Raw genomic sequence first — 24,892 nt, 5'->3', positions numbered from 1 at the left:
TGGATTAGTTGTAAAAGTACATTGTAAACTCTAGGGCAACCACTAAAAAAAGTTTAAAAAAGAAGTATAGCTGATATGCTAAGAAAGGAGAGAAAATGGAATCATATAAAATGCTGAATTCAAACCACAAAAGGCAGAAAAAAAGGAAAAGACAAAAACAGGAACAAAGAACAGAGAACAGTAAAGAATATGGGAGACATTAATCCAATTATATCAATAATTGCTTCAAATGTCAGCATTCTAAATATACCAATTAAAAGACAGATTATCAGGGTGGATCAAAAAATATGACCCAACTATCTGTTGTCTATAAGAAATCCACTTAAAAATAAAGACTCATATAGATTAAAAGTGAATGTATGGAGAAAAACATACCATGCTGACAATAAACAAAAGAAAGCAAGAATAACTGTATTTCTTTCAGACACAGCAGACTTCAAAGTAAGCAAAGTTATCAGAGATAAAGAAGAGCATTACATAATGTCAAAGGAATCAATTCCCCCCAAAAAATCATTAAGGCATATGTGCCTAACCAGAGAGGGTCAAAAACTGATAGAAATGCAAGGAGAAATAGATGAATCCACTATTATACTGGAGACGTCAACACCCTTGTCTCCAGAAAGGGGCAGATCCAGGAAGCAGACAGTAAGGACACAGATGAACTCAACGACACCACTGATCAACTGGATATAATGGACATCGTCTGACTACTTCAGCAACAGCAGAATACACATTCTTTTTAAGTTGAACATTCACCAAAATAGACTACATTCTGGGTCATAAGACACACCTGAAAGAAAGACTGTTTGGTTTTTTTTTAAAGATTTTACTTATTTGAGACAGAGAGATAGAGCACAAGCAGAGGAAAAGGCAGGCAGAGGGAGAAGCAAGTTCCTCGCTGAGCAAGGAGCCTGATGCAGGACTTGATCCCAGGACCCTGGGATCATGACCTGAGCAGAAGGCAGATGCTTAACTGACTGAACCACCCAGGCATCCCAAAAGACTATTTTTTTTTTTTAAAAAGATTTTCTTCATTTATTTGACACAGAGAGACACAGCGAGAGAGGGAACACAAGCAGGGGGAGTGGGAAAGGGAGAAGCAGGCTTCCTGCTAAGCAGGGAGCCCGATGTGGGGCTCGATTCCAGGACCCCGGGATCATGACCTGAGCCGAAGGCAGATGCTTAACAACTGAGCCACCCAGGCGCCCCACCAAAAGACTGTTTAATATTAGGACATTTCCAAATGTTATCTACTGTATTAGTACGTTAAAGGAGAAAAAAATATATGATAACTCAATAGATGAAGAAAATGTACTTGATTAAATCAATATTCATTCATGATTTATAAAACCATTAGTAAACTAGAGTAGCAGGGAACCCCCTAACCTGATAGAAGGTATCTACAAAAACCCAAAAACACAAACCTAAATAAACTCATGCAGACATTCTTTTCAAAATCAGGAGCAAGGTGTGATTTTTACTATCCTCATTAACCAATATACAGTAAGCAGTAAGAATGAAAAGGAAGAAAGAAAACTCCTATTTGCAATGATATGACTGTCTACATAAAAAGAATATGGGAGACATTAATCCAAGTGAAGATAAAGGAACTTACATGCCAATTAATAGATATAACAGAAAAATATTTGGGTGGATATAAGATCATTATACAAGCCAACTGAATTTCTAAACACCAGCAACAAACTATTACGAGAGCATAAGTTTAAAAAAAATGCATTTACAACAGCAATGAAGATGAAATTGTCTATAAAGATATTCCTGTTTGTAGGAAATTATAACATGTTACTGTTAAAAGATCTAAAGAAATGTAGAGATAACTTAATATTGTGAGGATAATTAATTCTCCAAATTTATTTACAGGTTTATTACAACTGTAATCATATTCTGATGACTTGTGTGTGGAACTTAAAATGTTGATCATAAAACAGACCAAAGGACAAAGAATAGCCAAGTCCCTTCTAAAGAAAAATAAAAAGAAGAGACTTGAAGAGACTTAGAAGATATTAAGATTATAAAACTAGAGTAATTATAAGAGTATGATATTGATGGAGCGGCAAACAATTGTCCAATGGAACGAAACAAAGAGCCCAGAAATAGACCTGTGTTTATATGGAACTCTGTAATATGATGGGTAGAGTAGCAGCTCCCTGGGGAAATTCAACATTTAATAAGTGAACAGGGAAAATAGGGCTATCTACATGAGCACACATATACCTCATAAATAAAAATAATTCCAGATGGATTAATATCTTAAATTGTCAAAAGACAACTTCAAAAGAAAATTTTCAAGTTTTGGAATTCAAGGGTAAGTAAGGATTTCTTAAATAAAAGGAAGTGATATGCATTAAAGAATGATAAAATTCAACTACATTAAAATTAAGAATAGTTCCTCAAAAGACAGCTTAAAAAAATAAATCACAAACCAGAAAAAGTATTTGCACATTTATAAATGACATAAATTAGTATCAAAAATATATTAAGAATTCCTTAATAAATAATAAAAACAAGATCAACATGGAAAAGAAAAACAACTCAATTAAAACAAGCCAGTAGAAAACCAGATATGGCCAAAAAACAAATGAGAGATGCATAATCTCATTTTATAAATAGAGAAATGAAATTCAAAACCATGAGGTACCACTGTACACCAAATCAATTAGCAAAATCAAAAAAAGTGACAAAACCAAGTTGTGGATCAGTGTGATTACTTAGTGATTGTATTAATTTACACTCCCACTTTGGAAAACAATTTGAGATTATCTTGTAAAATTAAACATTCCATTCTTAGGTACGCACCCCAGAAAAGCCCAAGGAGACATGTTTCAGAATGTTCAAACCAGCACTGTTAATAATAGCAAAAACTTAAAACTTAAATGCCCGTTAATGGGAAAAGGGATAAATTATGGAATAGTCATATAATGGATTATTATGTAGCAGAAAATTGATTAAGCATCAGCTACATGTAACAACATGGATGAATCTTAACATAATGTTGACTGAGAAAGAAGTATCAAGTCCTAATCCCATATCCAGACGATATCCTTTTTTAATCAAGTTTAAAAGTGGGTAAAACAAATTAAATAATATATTATTTTGGCATTTATATTTGTGATAATTTTTTGTTGAAAGCAAGGCATGATAAATACAACATTCAGAAGAGTGGTTGCTCCTGGTAAGGCTGGCAGGGGGACAGAACGGAGAGGACTGTACATAGATCTAAGTTACTGGTAGTCTTTCAGTTTCGGGTTAGGTGGTGGGTTTATGGATATTTATTTATTATTAAATAAATGAATAAAGAAAAGGGAACCAAACATGAATCAACAATGATAGTGTGTCACAAACCAAGAATTAAAAAAATAGAATTCTCCCCTTCCTTAGATTAGGTTCAGAGTCCTAATGATGCCAGTGCCTGTGAAAAACTCTATTGCTGCAATTACTATATTAAAATTATTTATATGTGTCTGTGTATCCCACTGAACCAAGAGCTAATGGAGGCTGTGTTGTCATTATCCTTATATCACCAGCTTCTACCAGTGTTTGGTTCATATAGGTTTATTGAATGGATAAAATAATAAATATGAAACTGATTCATCGAGAAATGTCAAAGGAAAAACAAAAACATCTCAAGGTACCCGCTATTTATTTGGGAGACAGCATTTAAGAGATAAAAACCTAGAATGAATCTAACACATAAATGACCTAGGAAAATAAAAACCTAGATTCCTGACTTCGTATTTTGATTCCTTCCTCTTCCCTGAGAGTCTTTGTATTTTATTTTTAATACTGCATATTCTAGAAAATGCTGTTTCTAAATGGTCAGCACAATTTAAGATAATTCCAAGCTCAAATTAGTAAATTACAAAAATCAGAAATAGTCTATAAGCCCTATTTTTAAAAAAATAAATTGGCACATTTAGTAGTTAGAGGACTAGGCTAAAATATAAGGAGAAACTAAACAGCACTAAAAATATAAAATATGAATTACTTTGCCTCTTGTTTTCAATATGGTAAATCCTTTTATAAAACACTATTACAGGGGCACCTGGGTAGCTCAGTCCGTTAAGTGTCCGACTCTTAATCTCAGCTCAGGTCTTGATCTCAAGATCGTGAGTTCAAGGCCCACATTGGGCTCCACTCTGGGCATGAAGCCTACCTCAAACCAAACCAAACCAAATCCCACCCCCCCATTATATTTAGCTAGAGTGGTACAAATTAATTGATATTATTGGTGTTATTAAAATGCCTTGTGGGGGAACAAAGAAATTTTAGGGTAGAAAAAATGGCTTAATCCAAGACTGGGAGATGACTGATTTATTTAACCTGGAATTAAATGACTTAAGGAGTAATTCAGTTAGCCAAAGGAGGTTAATATAAAAGGATACTGTACTAAGGACAGAACATAAGGACATGACTAGAATTATAGCAGGTGAATTCTGAGTTAACCTATAGGAAAAAATTCTTTACTGTGCAGGTGTGAAAGAGTCTTCTAGTCTAGGTAGCTAATGAACTTGATACTCACAATTTAGAATGACTTTCCAAATTGTGAGATTTTTGTAGGTGCTCCACAAAATGGGTTTGTGAAATGTGGAAAGTAATGGATTAAGCAAAGCTAAACAGTTTTTTGGTTGCAAGTTTTCTGAGAGGCTTTATTATGCTAGTTTTGTGAATCTCAAAAAGAGGTTTACACAATGTAGTATTTCCCAAATTTTGCGACACCATTGTAAAGTATCAGAGCATTTAGGGCAACAAGAAAACAGCACATGCTGTCCACAGGCTTCTGGAGGTTCCTCGTCCACAACATCAAGGAGCTGGAAGCCCTCCTGTCCTACAAGAGATCTTACTGTTCTGAGATTGCTCACAATGTTTCCTCCAAGAACCACAAAGCCATTGTGGAAAGAGTGGCCCAGCGGCCCTCAATCCCAGGCTACAGAGTGTGGGAAGTGAATAGATAGCTCATGTGCACACTTCCTTTGTGGTAAATAAAACCTTGACCACTCTGGGGGCGGAAAAAAAAAGACATAAACAAGGCTGTGTGTGTGTGTGTGTGTGTGTGCGCGCGCGTGTGTGTGTGTGTGTGTAGAGGGGTGGGGGAATGTATTTTTCCTTCAAAATGTATTAGTAAATCTAAGGGACACTGGGCCTGACGCTGCTATCTTTTAGAAGGGTCGGCTTCCAAGGCTGCCCCTTAGCTGGCGTCTGGGAACTTGACTTGTGGAACGTTCCCTATATTGTTCTGCCTGCCTGGGACACTGAATCCTGATGTACCTGCTTGCCCAGATCATCTGTAATAAGTAATGTGAACACCTAACTTTCCTTCTGGGTCTGGAATTTAGGTAGTTGTGGTTGGGTGTGGAGGGTGTTTACACAATCGGCCCCCAATAGAAATGCTGGATTTTGAATCTTAAGCAGGCTTCTCTGGACAGAAACTACATAAGCGTTATTACATTTTATTGCTGAAGGAAGGAGTGCGTTATACGGCCCATGCTGGGAGAATGTTGGAAGCTTATGCTTAGATTCTTCCAGACTCTGTCTGATATGTCTTTTCCTTTGTCATAGTTACAAGTGAATCTCAGTTCTGTGAGTCTTTTTAGGGAGTCATCAAATAGGAGGGAAGGTGGTGGGACCTCTGAAACAATACAGTTGATGTTTGAACAATGTGGGAATTAGAGACACGCCCCCCCATTCCCATGCAGTTGAAAATCTGCATTAAGCTTTTCCCCAAAAACCTACTAACAGCCTACCACTGACCAGAAGCCTTACTGATAGCATAAATAGGCAAGTAACACATATTTTGTATGTTGTATGTATTATATATTGTCTACTTACAGTGAAGTAAGCTAGAGAAAACAAAATGTTATTAAGAAAATCATAAGGGGGGTGCTTGGTTGGCTCAGTCAGTTAAGCATCAGCCTTCAGCTCAGGTCATCATCTCAGGGTCCTGGGATTGAGCCCTGCATCGGGCTCCCTGCTCAGCGGGGAGTCTGCTTCTCCTTCTACTCTGCCCCTCCCTCCACTCGTGCTTGAGCTGTCACTCTCTCAAATAAATAAATAAATAAAATTCTTAAAAAAAAAAGATTTAAAAAAATCATAAGACAAAATTTATAGCTGTAAATTTATAGTATTGTACTTCTAAAAATTCTGCATATAAGTGGATCTACACAGTTCAAACCCTTTTTCAAGGGTCAACCATAATTCATAGCTTTTTATTTATTTCAAGTTTAGGAAATCAAAGGAAGAAAACAGTAAGCCAGATCATCTGAGGAAATACGGATAAAAACTGAGTTAGCTAGAGTTTTAGATAAAAAGATGTCTTCTTTGCCAAGTCTTATCTACGTGTACATGTATGTATTATTAGGCTGGCCTTAAAGGTGCTTCCATCTTCTATAGGGCCACAGAGACATTTGCACACACAGGGAAGAGTTACGGGCAGAGTAACAGATGTACATAAGGGCACGCAGAAGAAATGTGCAGTCCTACTTGGGACTATGAAATGTATGGGCCAGAAGAGGTTTTAAAAAGCAGCAGCTTAAGATGAGTGTTGAGATGAGGTGGCCAACAGGATGGTGATGGCGCTAAGAGGGCATTTCGGGTAGAGGGCACAGAGTGAGGAGAGCAACAGAGGCATTAAGTGTATTCAGAGACACTCCCAATAGGTCGGCTGTCAAGAGGTTCGGCAATTCCCGGCAGCAGTCACAACAGAGAATGCCCCACACACCAGGCAAAGGAGCTGGTTTCTCTCTATCACAGGCACTGGAGAGCCCCTGGAAGTGGCTGTGAGGAGGACATAGACTGGAAGCAGTTAGAGGACCGTTTGAGTAGGAGAGCAGGTGAGAGGCAATGAGGTAATAGCAGTTGAGTGAAGAGTAGGGATGACTGCCATTTTTATTTATTATTAAAAGAAACAGATTAAATATGGCACCTATCATTCCGAATCTCAGCAGATTACAGTAAGATTCACAGAACACTACAGGACAGTCCCTAATGAAGACTGGCTTTGGGAGCAGTACGGATAACAGGGTGTAATACTTTTGTGTTTCTAATTTTATTTTTTTGATTTTATCTTAAGCAGAGCTGTACATTCCTTGAGCATCCCCAATTGCTAAAAGGGGAGGCAGACTAAACATGTGCTTGGTGTCGGGAAACAACTACCTTTGCTGAGAAATTGCCCCAGATGATCTCATGTAGGAAAGAAGTAAGTGAGGTAAAGGAGTCTAATCTCATTAGCGCTGAGGGAAGGGAAGCATCACATTTTCTGCTTTACCGTAGTTTATTAGTTCATAGTTGTAAAAGCAGAAACTGGCTTTGAGTACTTGGGATAAAAGATATAAAGCAGAAAGTCAAAAAGCCCCGAAACAAAATCCATTTTATGTTTTACAATCCCTTGTGTTTTAGAAACTAATGAATGGTAAATAACAGACATGTGTCACTGGAATTAGGGACAAGATTGATTTTGTCAGTAAACCAGGTTTGGGGTAGATGAATAATGGGATTGAAGTTCACTTTAAAGTTGTATTTAAAAAGGTACCCCACTGTTAGTCTTCAAATTACGGAAGTGTCTGAGAGAGATCTTGATGTGTGACACTGAGTTATTAAGCCATTTATAAGAAAACAGCTTTCTTTACAAAATCAGAATTTTAAACCTATGCACAGAATTAGACTCAAGTCCATTTTTAGTTCTTGATCTCAAAGAAAAGGACTACATTTGAATAATAACAGAAAGTTGCTATTGCTAATTGGTATCCTAATCAAGTTTAAAAAAAAATAAGTTGCATTCTTCAACAGAATATTCAAAATGGAGTAACCAATAATTTAAAGTACATTATTTCAGATTATAGTTACTTTATCATATGACACACTTGAAGTGAACATCAGTCACATCTGCACACAGGAAATTTCTTTTCATTCTATTCCCATGCAGTGCATGCAGCTAAATATAGTTTGTGAAAAGCAACCTGCTTTACAATGCTTAGCACTTAGAGTTCAGTAAGTTAAAAGAAGTATTAACTGTTAATAGGAAAGGTGGTTAGCTGTGGAAAAAGAGGACCTGGCAAATTCATCATAAAGAAAAAATAAAATAATGAAGGAACACACTGAATTACCTCATTATTCTATCACCTATTGTTGTTCCTCTGATATTAAATCTAGTGAAGGGAACACAATAACTAAAGTCACTCACAAAGACTTCAAAGAACCAAATATTTAAAGCATTAAGGTCACCACTTTTATCATTAATCACCTAAATCTAAGAAAACTTTTGTTTCCCTTTGTGATTTAAGGTCTTATGTGAGAATATGTCATTCAACTAAATGTATATGAGGCAATTAAACAGAAACACTCACTGAAGATAGGGTAGAAGGAAGACTTTGCACTTAATCCCTTTTACCTTTAAATAGATCAGAACCTAAGCGGTTACAGAGTGTAGGGAACTGCACAGACTCACATCACCAATACCATCCCCACCAATACCATCCCCGGCAACACCTACATTATGCTCCCCAGGGCTGCGCTGCTCTTTTAGAAAAAAATAATTAAGCCCTGAGCTGACTCATTTGTCCTAACCATACACTGTAGAGCAAGCAAGCAAAGAATAGCAGAGCTTTTAACTCTCTAGGAGTTCAGTTCTTTCTCTATGGTTACTTTTTTCTTCTCTGCAATTTTCTTCAATAAAGAATACACCTGAATCATTAGAAATACTGAGAGTGATTATGATGATGACTGAAGAGATGGTGGCAAATTTAGAACACACAAAGAAAATTCTGACTTTACGAATCAAGGCTATGTTCCACGTCTAGAGTAGATAAATGGAACCACATTTCTATGCATATAAAAAACTTTTTAAAAAAGTGGTTAACAGGTAATATCTTTAATATTTATGGAAAAAATCTTTAGGGCCTCTTGACTGAGCCCATAATTAAAAACTTTCAAGACTATGTGAGAACTTCTTCAGGAAGCTCACTTAGATGCTTCTCACAGAGCAAAAAACCTCTTGGGTTTGGCAAAGGAAAGAGCTACCAGCTAGGCCATCATACCATTTACCATAAGGTTGATTTGTAACCATGGAAACAGTTTATGTGAAGACCATATAAATAGAAAACCTCACCATGCTCCTTTCATTCCAAGGGTACACGTTTATATTTCTAAATCCAGTATATAAAATCACTAAGGGATACACAGACTACTTTTATTTATTGTTTTTTTAAATGTTTATTGGAAAGTATGTGTTATTCTTTCTTTCTTCGATCTAGTTTCCATTTAATATTCTATGCTCTGGCCCTAGACAAAGGTAAAGGGGATCAAATGTGCAGTGATGTAGAGATTGACTTCATTGTCTTGAACTCTGGATATCTACCAGTAGAGGCCTTTCACCACAGACTGCAGTTGTGCTTTTCTAAGACTGATTTGCTATAAAATAGGAATCAGCAAACTATGGCTCTTTGGACAAACCTGGCCAGTTGCCTGTTTTTGTAATAGCCCGTAGACAGAGAACAGTTTTTACATTTGTAAACAGTTACATTTTAAATGGTTATATAAGTACCTATATAATAGCCTCCATTTTGCCTCTTGGCCAGCAAAGCTTAAATATCTACTCTCTGGCTTTTTAGGAAGAAGTCTGCTGACCTCTGCTATAGAGAGTCCCAGTTGTATTTGTACCGAGACTAGCTATCATTAATGAGAAGAGCATTCCATTTTAAAACATCTATGTTAGTTGTTAAGGCTTTTATTTTCTAAGACATTTCCTTCTCATGCTTGATCTCAGCCCAAAAGTGAAAACCAAAGTCATATTTATCTAACCAGATTATAAATGCAAATCTTTATAAAGAAATCCTTACTTTGCATTGCAAAGAACTGTTTTGATATTTTTATTAAATGTATGTCAAAAATGGCTTGGTTAATAAACTTTTTAGCTTTCATTTCAATAACTAAATTTGGGGCAAAAAAAATTATGAGATCCACTATGTAATTCTTTATACACATTGAAGTACAGATCTAAGTATATACTTTTACCATTTTTAATATTAGGACCATTTCTTTACTCCAACCAAACTAATCTCAACTGGGCTTTTCAAGTGGCAGCAACAAAGGAACTTTAAGACATGCATCTTCTTAGTTGGGCACTTCATCGAAGCACGAAATGTGTCCTTAGATAATAGGAACCAAATGGTACGATTTTTACAGTAGAGCTTTGAAATCTTTTGTCCCTTTGGAAACAGAAATTCTCAGAAATCATATACCTACTTACAAGCTGGTAAATGATTTTTTCCTGTTCTTAAGAAGCAAAATATCTTCAACTTTCTCTCTTAAGAATAAAAGTCAACATACCTATTCTCCAAATAGAGAAGATAAATGGGCAATTGTCTCAAGGATGAAGGAGCCTTAGAAAGGTGCAGAAATACTAAAAATATACCTTATATAGGTAGTTCAAGATTTAAGCAAGATGGTGCTAAGGAAGTTAGGAACTACAAAAATTATTTAGAAAAAAATCAGAAGGAAGATTTTTCACCCTTTAAAAATTTTTGGCAAATAGTTAGAAAAGAATAATGCCAATTTCAAAGAAAAATTGATGTAGTTGTGAAAGTCACTATAATCCTTTAGCATCACCTTAGTATGTACATTTTTGTATATATGTAACATTGTATTTAATTTCATTTATTTATTAAAACTGCTTCCCCCCATTCTTACAAATGGCTTGTGGATTTGTCCTTGCTTCTTTAAGAAGTGATTAAGTTTCTTAAAGGGTAAGAATTTTATTATTCTTCTATTATTTTTCAGTAAGTTCACTCCTATGTTCCAGAATAAAACAAAATAATATATGGGACAAACTTAGGCTCTATTCCTGAACTGGATATACGGAATATTAAATAATACGTAATAACAATTTTAAAAATCAGGGAAGCCAATGTAGACCCAGAAGAGGTTTCAGATCTGGATCTAACCTTGAGAGTATGAACTCGAGAGTACATGCATGGAGTGGGGTCAGCTCTAGGCCACTGTCCCTGATTTCCTTGCCTCTAAAAGATTCTGCTGGTCTAGTTCAGCACCTGGGTCTCTTGGAACAATGAGGCTACTGGTGCCAACTTTGTGGCAGATCCAAACCCTAGGCAATCCCTAAAACACAAATCATTTAAGTATTATGAAAATGATAAATAAATGATAAAGCTCAACAGAAAGATATTATAGTTTCTGCTAATATCTCCAAACTAAGGATAATATGCCACAAGAAGTTTTAGGTTCTCTAGGACCCACTCTCCCCACCAAACCCTCCCTTCTCACTGATGTTATACTACTGTGTTTAAAAAAACAAACAAACAAAAAACCTTTTTAGGTCTAGAATATACAAAAACTCTGCCTAGCACTTCAGTTTCCTCAGCTATAAAGTAAGCTTGGTATAAAAGTGTTATAATAAGCTTGGATAGAAGATGCTACATAATTATGATTTTTTTGCAATTATCTAATATCAAAAATATATAATTTCTTATTTAAACAAATAAACCTGGTAAGTAATATGGTCCATTTTACTAGAAAGTGTATATTTAAATTTTATTTTCAATTATGACCTTAGCATCACTTTTAGTACAGAAAAAAGCAAGGACATATGTTCACTTAAATAAATAAAAGGCCGTATGTATAAGCTTAAGATAATTATAGACTCTAACTCTCCACCCTGGATTTTAGAAACCATCAATTTGATTTTCAAATTGTGCTATGCTTGCTAACCTTATCTGTATACATTAAGTGGTGATGACATCCCTCTGGGTCTGGAAAGAAATGGAACGAAGTTTTACTTGTCTAAAATAGAGACTAAGAATGCTAAAGACAAAAGGTGGCAGGTAAAGAAAAGATGTTTGGTTAATCTCTAAGTACAAATACTGGGAAGGATTACTTCCTTTACATTTAAAAACAATGCCATTGCCAAATAAACATTCTGACCTAAATATAACTAAAGGAAGCTTTACAACTAAGGATATATAACTAAATATAAGTAAAGGAACTATCCTTTCCTAGTTACAAAAGGCAGTTTCACCAAACTGCAAGCAGTACTGTTCTGGATTTTCACTTGTCCTCTGTCCGTCTTTATCCCTAAAGCCATTCTCCATGTAATTGGTTTTTAAGTCTGAGGAGACACAGACATCTTGGGTGCTTAACACAGCTATCGTTTATTTAGTGCTTTCAAAGTGGACAGGTCCTAGGACTGAACGATTGATGGATTTTTAGAAAAATTCTTATAACAATTCTAGATAGTCATAGCCTCATTTTATAGATAAGGAAACTGAAACTTACAAAAACATTAAGTAATTTAAATGAGGAAATATAGCTAAGTAGTAAAACCAGGATTCAAGCCCACGTCATAATGTTCTTGATCATTAATTTACCATTAAAGAATGGCAATGGTGTATCGTCTTTTTACTATATTTTTCACTTGACAGAAATGTCAGAATATTTTATGAACACTAGTATATTGAGCATGGAAATATGTGAAATGGTTCTTCACACCTGTGTAAGCTAGGAACTTAAAGATAAAATTTTATTCTCTGGGAAAGGGCAGAGCTTATAATGAGATATGATAGCATTATCTGCAGAAACAGCTTTTGAAGAGTATGGAATGCAATACGCTTTAAAAGATTTACTTTATCTACTAAAAATAAGATATATTCGTATGATCACACAAAATAAAAAATGAGAAAAGTAATGAACATATGAGCAATTCTTTATTGTAGTTATGTTTGTTATTTGGTGTAATTTTTCATTTTCTAAACTGAGTTATTCAGTAGAAATCACAGAAAAACAAAAGGTTCTCAAAAAGAGAACTACTATCACACTACCTTAAACCAGGGTCAATAGAAAAGCAGAACATTAAAAAAACTGAACATTAAACAAAACAAAACAAAACTGATAAAGGCCAGGCCGTCTACAGGGTAATCTGACAGCTAAATATAACCCTGACTTCATACGTAATCTGTTGGTCGTTCTCAACATTCCTTTCTCTTGATCTGTAAATTGAGGAGCAAGTCTCAGTGCTGGAGATACAGAGCAATGAGACTTTTTATTCCCCTCTTAATGCAGTTTGCTTAAAGAATGTAATACATAAAATCATTTACAGTTTAAAAAACTCTGAGTTTATACAACTGAGACACTCTTAGAGAAAGCAACTGTAAAAAATGGAGAGATTCCTTTATGTGACTTCAAGCAAAGTCCTGTGAATTGTATTTTTTACAGTTCATTTTAATTAAAAATTTACCAACCTGTCACCAGGTCCGGCTCGATACCTTGCACCTGGGATCAGGACGGGGTCATCATCACTGTCATCTGTGTCCTGGAGAGCAGAGTCCCTGGCTAATGCTTCCTCATGAGCCAAAGGCCCGATGGCTTCTGTTTGTGACGGAGGCTCAGGACTGGTGGTATTCTGATTGGTAGCACCTTCAGTGCTAGTTTGACCGGAAGTTCCTGGTTCCTTGCCTTGTTCAGACAAAGTGGATTCTTCTGGAACCCCACAAGAGCTATCAAGATTGAAGTCATTTCTTTCTCCTGAGCTGGAATCCGATGGCTCAGATGTGAATTTATCTGATTGTGCTGTCAGAAAATAAAGTAGAAACAGTTGGTCATGTCGGCAACCTTGTTTAATCTAACTTGAAGCTCTCCCTATAGGAAGAGGAGAATTCCGTAACACATCTATTTGGAATCTGTCTCTAACTCCGGAGAGAGTAACAGAAATTACAGCTTCTTATTTTCCCACATGAAGCAATTATCTAAAGAGAACAAGACAACTCACCCATTTCTATACGGTTCTCAACTGTGTTTTCTGCAGATGTACCTTCCTGATATGTTGTCACATCCTCTGATGATTCTTCAAGAGCTTCTGGGAAATAAATAAACCAAATTACCATTAAATCCAATTTTTTTAAAATAAAAATAAACATTAACTGAAAACGCTAGCTTTCCTCTGTATAAGTAGCTCTTAATCCTTTTTGAAGATTTTATTTATTTATTTGACAGAGAGAGACACAGCGAGAGAGGAACACAAGCAGGGGGAGGGGGAGAGGGAGAGGGAGAAGCGATGTGGGGCTCGATCCCAGGACCCTGGGATCCTGACCTGAGCCGAAGGCAGACGCTTAACGACTGAGCCACCCAGGCGCCCCTCTTAATCCTTTTTGGATCACAGAACCTTCTGACACTCAGATATAACCTCCCTTCAGTATAATGCAAATTGTATATGCAAATGTATATATCAAACTGTACAAACACTATCAAGGATGGATGAGCAATCCTGCCCACTGCCTCCTCCCAAAGCCCACGCATGGACCTTCATGAACTCTTCGTGAAGAATTTCTGCTTTAGATTACCCCTCACAATTGACATTACTTGGTCTTGCCTTTTTGCTAAACTTCACAAATTCTAAACTTAAAACTGAGTATTTTTCTATCCCTTTATCATGCATCTGGTATAATCTCAACTATCATGAACTAATAGTAAAGTTGACTCTACTATAAATTCTGTTTTGGCCACTGAAAATATTTATTTCTGGGATTTAACTCCAAGACCATTAGGGATCAGTCTTCTTTGCTCCTGACTGCACATCTGCTTACCAGACAGTTGTTTTACACATATTTAATTCTTGTAAACTCTGTTACATTGAGGTATCTATTCATTTAATAAGAAGTAGAAATCATTTATTCCTTCATTTACCCAAGTATTTATTGAAAATCTACTGTGTTCCAGGCTCTGTACTAGATACTAAATTTCATATAATGGTCATGGAAAATATTCTACGAAAGGTTCTGAAAAAGTCCCTAAATGGCATTTCCTGTATGAAACAAGATTCACTCATAACCCATTCAAATTTTATTCATTTTTCCCCCCCTTTACAAGCCACCATAGTCTTTGAAAAAATCAAGGCAGATACTTTGGATTTTGCTGCTAAGTATAAAAACAGTAAAGATCATTCAAACTAACATTTACATCTCACATATTTTCAGTGTAATGACCACTGTCCTGGCCGCTGTGTCCACAGAGAGACACCGTGCTTCACTGTGACTCCCCATCTGAAATGTGTAAGGCCCCTGCCATTTGCATTTGCTATCTGTTCATCAATAGTAATGTCTGGACTACTGAGGCAAAGGAAATTTATTAAAAACAAGAAACAGAACTGCTGCACCGAAGGAAAAGAAAAGTACATGGACATCCAACACTGGGGCTTCGTAATGACAAAAGCAAAACAACACCTTACTTGTGTCACTGTCTCCCGGTGGCTGCACAGAGCTCTCTGGGGCCAAGGGTTCTTCCTGACCCTCAGATTTGCAGTGGCTCCCATTTCCTCTAGAGCTTGAGGCAGTACTGCTCCTACCATAAAACAAAATAAGTGGTTCCACCAAGAAGTTAATAAATATGAACTTTTAGGATGATTTTTATATTTTACAATTAGAGAAACAGAATAAAAAATTCACACCACAAATAAAATATAGGATTTATTATTTTAATAGTACTTGTAAAACACCACTTTTAAACATCAAGGTGATTATTCTAATCCTCTTTAACTTTAAAAAGGAGATTTAAAAATACCAAAGGACCACCACTTCTTCACAGTTTTGATGCTTCTATAATCAGATATATATTTCTATACATTTCTATTGAATTTTAATTTAATTACATAGACCCCCTTCTTGTCCTCACCACAGATGGTTCACCGCATCCCAATTCTTCCTGGTTTTACGGACTTCGATCATATGTCCTTTCAGACTTTGTTGTTCTAGGCTACTTTTAAATTAATACTTGAAAAGAGCCCGGATAGTTCTTTGGTCCTTGAACTGCCCTCTGTGGATCACATCCACTCTGGATTATGTTCAAATATGGCAGGTGATTGAGCACCATGGTTTTGCAGAAGGCTAGGATAATGTTTCATGTTTTAGTTTTAATACTTACCTGATAATGACTATAATTCTGTCAGCATTTTTGGCTAGAGCAGAATACTAGATAGATTTAAATAATTTTCAAGGAATATTCTGTGATAAATCATGGCATATGTGTAAGGTGGGGATTGAATGGGAAAGAAAATAGAGGAAAATGTACAATAATCTGACTAAGATTAAAATTAAATTCATAGAAATGCAATAATTTCTTAGATTTAGAATAAATGTGAACAAGAAAAAAAAGCTTAAGAGTTACAGTACTTGAAAACTGTTAATTACAGACATATAGCAGTGACTCAATAAACAATGCAAATTATCATGGACTTTTGGCCAAGATTTTATAAAAACTCTTTTAGGCTAATTGCAGAAGTCAATTTGATTTTTTTTAAAGGGCACCCATGTATAATAGGATATGTTTTTTAAAAGAATGCGTATCTACATGGGCATATATGCAGAGAATAATGCAAGAAAGGATGTGTACCCATGTTAAGTGTCATCTCAGTAGGATTATTGCAAGTGAGTTTTTCCATACTTTTCTCTAGATTCTGAATTTTTTTTTTTCAACGAACATGTTATTTCTTTTTAACCAGAAAGAAATATATAGCAATTTTGGTAAAGAGAAGACAATGTGATATATAAATCTTTTTTTTCCATTGAGAAAGCTATGATACAGGCATAAAGAAAATGCTCAGTGCATAATAGTTTTGATAGCTAAAACATAGTACTGATGTAGGAAAACAGAGTCATTAGTGGAAAAGACAATGTAACCAAGTAAATATATTTAGCATATGTTAATATGGCATTTTAAATCACAGAAAAAAGAATAAATTGTTCAATAAATGGTACTAGGACAAAGGAACAGTCATGTGGAAAAATTAAGCTATAGCTCTACATCATACTTCATGGCAGAATAAATTGTAGAATCATTAAACACATATTTTTGATATAAAATCACAGAAATATAAGAGGAAAATAAGAAGAAGCTTTCCCCCTAATCCTGGGAAGGACAGGCTTTTCTAAGCATGAGCTCACAGGCCAAAACCATAAAGCAAAACTACCATAAGTAAACTGAAAGACAAACAACAAACTGGGAAAAATATTTGCAACAAATGAAAGACAAATGGTATCATCCTCACTTAATTTTATAATAAATAAATAGTTCTTATAAATCAATAAGAAAAAGATAAACATTGCAGTAGAAAAACGGGCAAAGGATACGAAAGGCAATTTACAAAAGATGATAACGTAAAGCCGACCCCTGGGCCTATCACGTGCCCGTCAATGTGCTAAGTGCTATGGACTTTTTCTGCGTGATCTCATTAAATCTTCCCAACAAAACTCTGAAGTAGGTTCTCTTAAAAATGCCCGTTTTCAGATGAAAACACTAAGATTCAGAGAGGTTCAACAGCTTGTCAAGTTTAACATCTAAGCTCTTAGTGTGCTCTACTGCCTCATCTATCATCAAAGAAACTAAAATAAAAGCAAGACACCAAACTGGCAGAGATGAAAAAGACTGCCTTCCTGAATTCTCCTTTTACCATTTTTTTCTTTTTTCTTTCTTAATCAGAAAAAAAAAGCTAATTACTTTTTGATAAAGAAATAAGAAACTAATGAATGAGAGAATGTAATTCATGGTCAGTTTTTAGAGAAGGAAAAGTAGCATTCAAAAGAAGAGTGGGACTAAAGATGTTTGCTAAAAAAAATGCTCCAGTGAGATTCTTTATAAAAAATCAGGCTTTTCTATACAGAAACATAAGAGTAGAATAGGAAAGACATAAAGAATAACAATCTTCTATGATCTTAAATTACGTATTAAGGAAAAGGGCCACAGATATCATGCAGGATTATAAAAAGTTGAGTTCAAACACTAGGGCTCATAAAGAAATTAGAAATTCTACTGACTGTTCAGCCTTCAAATATATATCTAGAATCCAGTTTCTTCTTACTATCTCCACTGCCCTCACCACCTCTCACCTTTCTTACTGTCAAAGTCTTTCAACTGGTCGCCTGGCTTCTACCTATGGCCTAGTCTCTACACAGCCATCAGAGACATCCTCTATCCTTTAAATATGCTCCTCACGTACCTGGCTGACCATCTTTGCCACTACTTTCTCCTTTGGTCACTCCACTCCAGCTACACGGGTTTTCTTAAAGTTCCTTGAATGTACTCCATCTGTTCCTGCTTCAGAGCCTTTGAACTAGCTTTCTCTCTGCCTATAATGCTCTTCCTCCAGATTTATGCATGGCTCACTCCTTACCCTTCAAGTTTTTGTCCAAATGCCATCTCCTCAATGACGTCTACCCTTGCCCGAGGTCTCCCAATCACCCCTTACTTGCTCTATTTTCTTCCATAGCACTTAGTACCTCCTACCATACTACACAATTCCCTTATTTACTCTGTTTATTGTCTATCTTCCCCTAGAATGTAAGTTCCAATAAGACAGGGGTTTTTGGCCAGTTTTTTTCACTGATGTATTCCCAGTGTCCAGAATAGTCTCTGGAACATAGAAGGATTTCAATAGTATTTTAAAATACTACTTAATCAAAGATTTTAATGTAAAATACATATACATATAAACACAAATGGAAACCAGTGAATTGGAATAAATAAATAATATCACATATCAACATATAATTATATATTAATAAATAATATATAACTACATATTATTTATATATTATACCAGCATATAATATATAATAATATACAATTGAATATATTAATGTAATAATATATTAATTATGTAACATAATTAATATATTGGTTATAAGATGATAAATATAATTATTACATATTAATCATATAATTATATTAATATATAACTAATTATATATTAAGAAAGATTATATTATCTATATATTAAATCATATTTATATATCAATAAACTTAACAAAATTTTGGATGCTGTCTCAAGCATAAGGCCATGAGACAGTGTGAAAGAATATAAGAAGCTCACATAACTTGATTTTTTTAAAACATAAGATTTAACTAGATTAATAAACCATAAGTATAATCAGAAATGTCATTAAAGAGAACCTAGACAAAATATCAAGTTCAACCTTATTATTAATCAATTAAATAAAAATGACAATTATTTTAAAATCAAATACATAAGTTAAAAATAAATGAATATACTGATATTGAATACTGGCCTGGGGACTGTACATGTGTGTGCTTTCCTATGCTGCTGGGAGAAATGCAGTGACAGAAGAGCCCTTTGAAAATAATTTGGCAATATCCTTTGACCTAGATAGAATTCAACTTCTAAAAATACATCTCAAATCAATAATCTTAAAGGTAGGAAAAAGCTTGTAAACAAAGATATTCGTCATTTTAAAAAAAGGCAAAAAATTCACTGCCTGATGAAAGGGAAATGGTTAAGTAAATTATGGTAAATCTAACTGATGGCACAGTACACAGCTAGTAAATATGTATTTATAAAAATTAAGTAGAAATGTAGAAATATTTATTACAGAGTTAGGCCAAATAAATGCAGGAGAGAATAGAATATGTTCAGTATGATTAAAATTTAAAACCCCAAATCAAACATGCATACAAATATGTATATATGTGTGTGTGTGTGTGTGTGTGTGTACACACACACACACACACACACACATATATACACACACCTGTACACAGGACTAAGACTGCAAAAAGTTCCAAAATGTTAGGTTTATTTTTTGGCACTAATGGTCTATTGGTGATTAATTATTTTTTTTTTATCTTTTGCATTTTCTATCAGAAGAAATATTCCAGGACCAACAACATCAGCATCTCCTGGGAACTTTTTAGAAATGCAAATTCTCTGATCTCACCTCAAACTTAACCAAGAGTGGGGCCCAGTAATCTGTGTTTTAACAACCTCTTCAAGCCATTCTGAAGCACATTAAATTTGAGAACCAATGCATTACAGCAAAACAAAACATAAAGATGATGATGTGCTAAAAATAATATCTAATACAATCCTACAAAAGGCTAAGAACAGCTTTACAAAAATATTAACTTACCATTCATCTGTAAAGTTCAGTTTTATTGTGCTTGTAGTTGTTCCTTCTGTGCTGTAGTGCAAACTTAAAACTGGTTCACCTGTCCCTGGTTTGGGGCTCAGCTTTTCATTATTGTTATCTGAAAATTGTGTTTAAAACATTTGAAAAAGTCTCTGAAACCAATAAAAAGATGACATTTCCTAAAATTTATAAAACTTAAATTAGGTTGTCCTTGTCATAATTCTTTCTCACATCTGTTATGGTTCTCACTTAAAGTTCAAAAGCAAGTGTTATAGAAACACTATTTCAAAGTGGCATTGCATCAAATTCTAGCTTTGTGTACATGACTCCCTTTGATTCAGATGGAAAATTACACACATTTGAGAACCATATTTAGTCATTAGGAAATCAAAGAATATTAACAAGCAATGAAATATGTTAAAAATTGGTACTTTCATTTAATGGAATGGTCGTTATTTTATTCTTTAGTTGCTAGAGCATCAAGAATAGCTAACATTAGCTCCTTCAGAAACACTGAGAAGATGCTGGGGCTCTGAAAGAAGTGGTTCAGTGAAAATTTTGCAACAACTGAAGGTTATCAAATTCTTTCTGTTCTTTCAAAATCATAGATTTATAATCTAGAAAGGGAGTAGAGCCTGCACTCTATTGGGAGGGGAGGAAAAGAAAATGATGTGCTTTTGATATTTATAAAACTCTTCTTGCTACAAGACCATATGTTTTAGTATATTTCCTCTTCCTCTCCTGACTAATCTTGCAAGGAATTTGTTTTCTAAATTATGGAAATGGTAATTTCACCTTAAGAGTCTACAGGGGATGTCCATGATATATATCTATCTCAACATATTATCTTTGTAAATAGCAAATAAAATCAAGAAATCCGACAGAAATTGATAAAGGCCACTCCAAAATCATCCTTTCCCGCATGTCCCCGCCTCCCCCCAGCAAGAGTACATGGGTATTCAAAGACAAAATAAAATAGAGCTTTAAAATTTTTTCTTTTTATGATTAATAGTTTGGGGAAACATTAACATACAGAGAAAATACAAACTGCTATATATAATCAAACGTAACATTTCTGCCAGTTGCCTGCAGAAAGAATATGCTTCTGTGATATAATTGTTTTCTTGATACCCGTTCAAGAACTGATGTAACAGTACTAAAAATAAGCCTTCTGCCTTGGAAAATAACAACAAAGGCAGTAACAACTTCATAAAACCAAAATTACTCAGGTTTTTTGGTTATTAGGTTCACTTTATATTGCAATGAAGGACTTGTATTTTTTTGCATCCCTCTTGAAGACACTGGAGCACTTATTAAAAGAGAATCAGACAGAACCTCTGCTCTAACTTTTATCCTGTGAGAGGGCAATTAACAAGACCTCAAATACAGAACTGCAGTAGAAAGGGAAAAGGATTCTGTCCAAGAGATGAGAAGTCAAGCTGATAACAAACTCAGGACTATCAGTTCTTAGGCCTTCAATTCTAACTCACGAGAGATCCTCTCCTATGATATTAATTGGTATTTGAAAATAAAAGCGTCAATGAATTATAAAGCTGGCCTCCCAAATGGTAAAAACACTTTGGTTCCTGTACTATTCTTGTTATGACTATGTCATTGATATAAAGAGCTGCTGGAAATAAATTAACAAGCCATTACACAACTTTCAAAGATTCAGTATCACATTCAGTGTTTTACAAGAGGTATTTTATCAAACATCATTCCGATAAAATAACTGAATTAACAGACATTTAGCTTACATAAAATTATCAAGAATGGGACTTTTAAAACATCTGTCCTACCCTTGACCATCTTTAAAAAATTTGCTGTTAGTCATATGTCCACACATAGTTTTCCCTTATTCTTAATTATGTTGTTGAAATTTCTGTCCCCACTCCTACCAAAATCATGGTCATCTTTAGGCACCTAGAAATGATGAGGACAGACAGCTGAAAGACTGAGAATGATCCAGGAAACCAAGAGGCAGAGGTGGGGCTCGTTCTTTCATTATCTCTCACAGCACTTTATAAAGTGCTTTGCTATTTATTTTTTTTTTTAAAGTAAAGAAGGAATAGAAAACAAAAGCAGGTGTAAGAGAATAGGACAGAATTTCTTACATCCACCTCAGTTACAGAAGCAGAAGTTTTAAAAAGCCATTTAAATGCTATTTCAAAATTTTCTCTTTTGAGTAAAATTAAAGAGACAGAGACTTGAATGCTATAATTATAGGAATATAATGAACAAAGAGCTGTTTGGAGGTCAAACTGGTGTAGAAAATATCTTATTTAAATGTATACAACACCCCCTTCCCAGAAAGCAAGAAGCTTCCTGAGATGATCAATGTTAATTAAAACCTTCTTCCTTATGGTATCTACTACAAAGTTATTATTTAATCTCTCATGAATATAATCTACATATTGTAAATCATGTAAAACATAGTGGTACTCATTTAATTTATAAAATGACTATAGTTGACAGAATTTCTATATTCAGGTTGTTAATGAACTCACCAGCCCTGGGTAAAACTGGCCCATCGTTGTATAAACAGAATGCACTCTTCTGTTAGCTACACAAACTTCAGACCCGAGTCTAGTTCATTCCTTGAAGACTGCACATAGATAATGACCGCCTCTGGCAGAAACACCACACAATGCAGAACTGAGGCATTAATGAGAATATCTATCCAAAGTTTAGGGTTCATCTCCTGGTTAGTTCCAGCCTACTCTTCCTACTTTAATACTCCTTTTCTTGATCACATACATCCTGTCACATTGAGTTTTCTCAGAAATGTAGATTCCTGGCTTATTAGTGAATTAATTCACATTTTTTTCTGATAAAATACATATTTTAAGCTAGAAATGTCTAAGAAAAATCAACTTTAAAAAACTAAAAAATTAAATGTTTCATTTTTACTGTAGTTGAAAAAAATACTTGTAACCATTTAGATTTTCCTTAACTTGCTCTATTTATTAGAAGCTGGATGAGCAAACACAATCTAAAAACTGTATTATTCAAAGCCTTACTTACACAATACCCAGAAATTTATAACTAAGATATTTCTTGCTTAACAGTAGAAGTTTTAATTTAAGAGCCTTCAGGGTTAGAACTTCACCTAAACAAATGACTTTATATAAAAGCACCATCATAGTAGTAACTAAAATTTATTTGGCATTACTATGTCCTAGGAGATCTATGTATCCTTGTTTAAAACCTTTGTAGCATATAGCCCCATGTCCATTTTACGGATGATGAAACTGGTGATTCTGAGCTAGATTTTTTTACTCTAGGCATCTAGGCTTCCTTCTATGTGAAGTTCCTACTTGCTATACTGTCTTCGAAATAACTTGAATACGAAGTGGAAAATAATTGCTTAAATAAATATTTCAGTTAAGAAATATCAATTGTTGGTGGTGTTATTTCTCAGAAATGTCTAATTCATATCAGCAATATTAATGTAACTGATAAAAGTTCTGGTAGCCCAAATTGTCACTTTGGCCCCAGAGTAGTGGAAAACTACACTGTATCTTCTTGCAGGGCCCTTTAGAGATTGAACTATTTCTCCTTTCTCTAAAAACATTATAGGAGAATAAAATTAATTAAATTCTGGTGCTCTCAGCACAAGGGCAGTGTAGTGGGGGAAAATCGCTTTTAATTTGTTCAACACTGCTAAAGTTTTAAGATTAAGAACCAAATTTAAAAGGTCCTCTCTAGATTTGGTATAAGACCCCTTTCAGGTTAGTGTACTGACTCAGGAAGAAACTTCAGAATGGTCTGGAATATAATTTGAAAGGAACTTCTCTGAACTTTAATCAGATACTTTCTGAGCCTTTCACATATGAACCACAAATACATTTTTCTTTTTGGTAATGCATATGTACTCGAACCATTTAATCTGTGCACTGACATTATGAAATTATAATCGTTTTTGGTTCTAAAAAAAGATGCTCAAAGACATACAAAAAATTAAGTGTGCTAACAGTAGTACAAAATACACTATCTTGGCAACTAGGTTTGCATATCATCTAAATACTGATATGGATGTTTTTTGGACTTCTAGCTAGGATATCCCTGGAGACCTATCCTATATGTAAATTTAAAGTATAATCAAAATGAAGATAATGAATGAGGATATGGCCACAATAATTTGTTTGGAATCACTCTGCCCAACATCTTTTCTGCCACTGGGACACTATCATAACTGTATAATCATACACTAATCACCCATAATAGCTTAGGTAAACTGGAGATAACTTAGAAATACTATATTCTTTACTGAAAGTATTTTCTATTATGCAATGACCTTATTGAGACTTCTCATTCCATTATGTCAAAAGTTTAAAAAAAATTAAATCTAAAAAGAAACTTTGTCTCTCTGAATTCTCTGAAAAAATGTAGACACATCAATGATAGGGTTCAACTATCTTCCCAAATTTTGCTCCCCAACTTACTTAGCTTACACAGAAGAAAAGGCAAATTTCTCAAATATTGTTTCTAGAACAATGAAAAACTTCCATTTTTATAGGTCAGAAATATGTAACTTTTCTGCAGACCTCAGACTACTGAATACCCAGTTCTTCCAATCATTTGTATAAGAAGGCGATTCTGATTCAAAGTGGGGAAACTATCTCTAGGAGTAGATTCTTCACAGAAAACCCCTCTCTACCAAACACACGACTGCAAGACATGACATTTAATTCTAAAAATTAGTGTTCTCACTAGTGTAATCTAACTTTATAAACTATGTTATGAAAGCCAAAACCAAACAAAGCACAAGCTTAATACTGGTATTTCTTCGTAAATCCCGCCTATAAAATCTTTTCGAAATAATATTCTGTTCAAATTTTCTTCCTGGCAATCAAAACTCAACCTTTATGTCAATCATACTAATTTTAATCCAAGAACTTTTTTCATCACATAACATAGACACGTAAATTGAACTTAAGCATGGGTTGGGGATACAT

At 34.6% G+C, this 24,892-nt stretch overlaps 1 protein-coding gene across 4 annotated transcripts in view; it reads right to left on the bottom strand.

Annotated features, from left to right (window-relative positions):
- The window catches only part of DCAF6 (DDB1 and CUL4 associated factor 6), a 133,384-nt gene that overhangs the window by 18,037 nt on the left and 90,455 nt on the right, over positions 1-24,892 (bottom strand). For all 4 annotated transcript variants that reach the window (XM_078077923.1, XM_036076763.2, XM_036076767.2 and 1 more), the window contains 4 exons: positions 19,935-20,052; positions 15,245-15,357; positions 13,790-13,876; positions 13,263-13,590 (listed from right to left, as the gene is read on the bottom strand). In XM_078077923.1, the coding sequence (XP_077934049.1) occupies positions 13,263-13,590; positions 13,790-13,876; positions 15,245-15,357; positions 19,935-20,052 (646 nt within the window). The remainder of the gene's footprint in view (positions 1-13,262; positions 13,591-13,789; positions 13,877-15,244; positions 15,358-19,934; positions 20,053-24,892) is intronic.

Source organism: Halichoerus grypus, chromosome 7, assembly GCF_964656455.1.
Source record: "Halichoerus grypus chromosome 7, mHalGry1.hap1.1, whole genome shotgun sequence".
Taxonomy (NCBI): Eukaryota; Metazoa; Chordata; class Mammalia; order Carnivora; family Phocidae; genus Halichoerus; species Halichoerus grypus.
The sequence above is the reverse complement of the archived record's forward strand: the minus strand, read 5'-3'. Positions and strand labels throughout refer to the sequence as shown.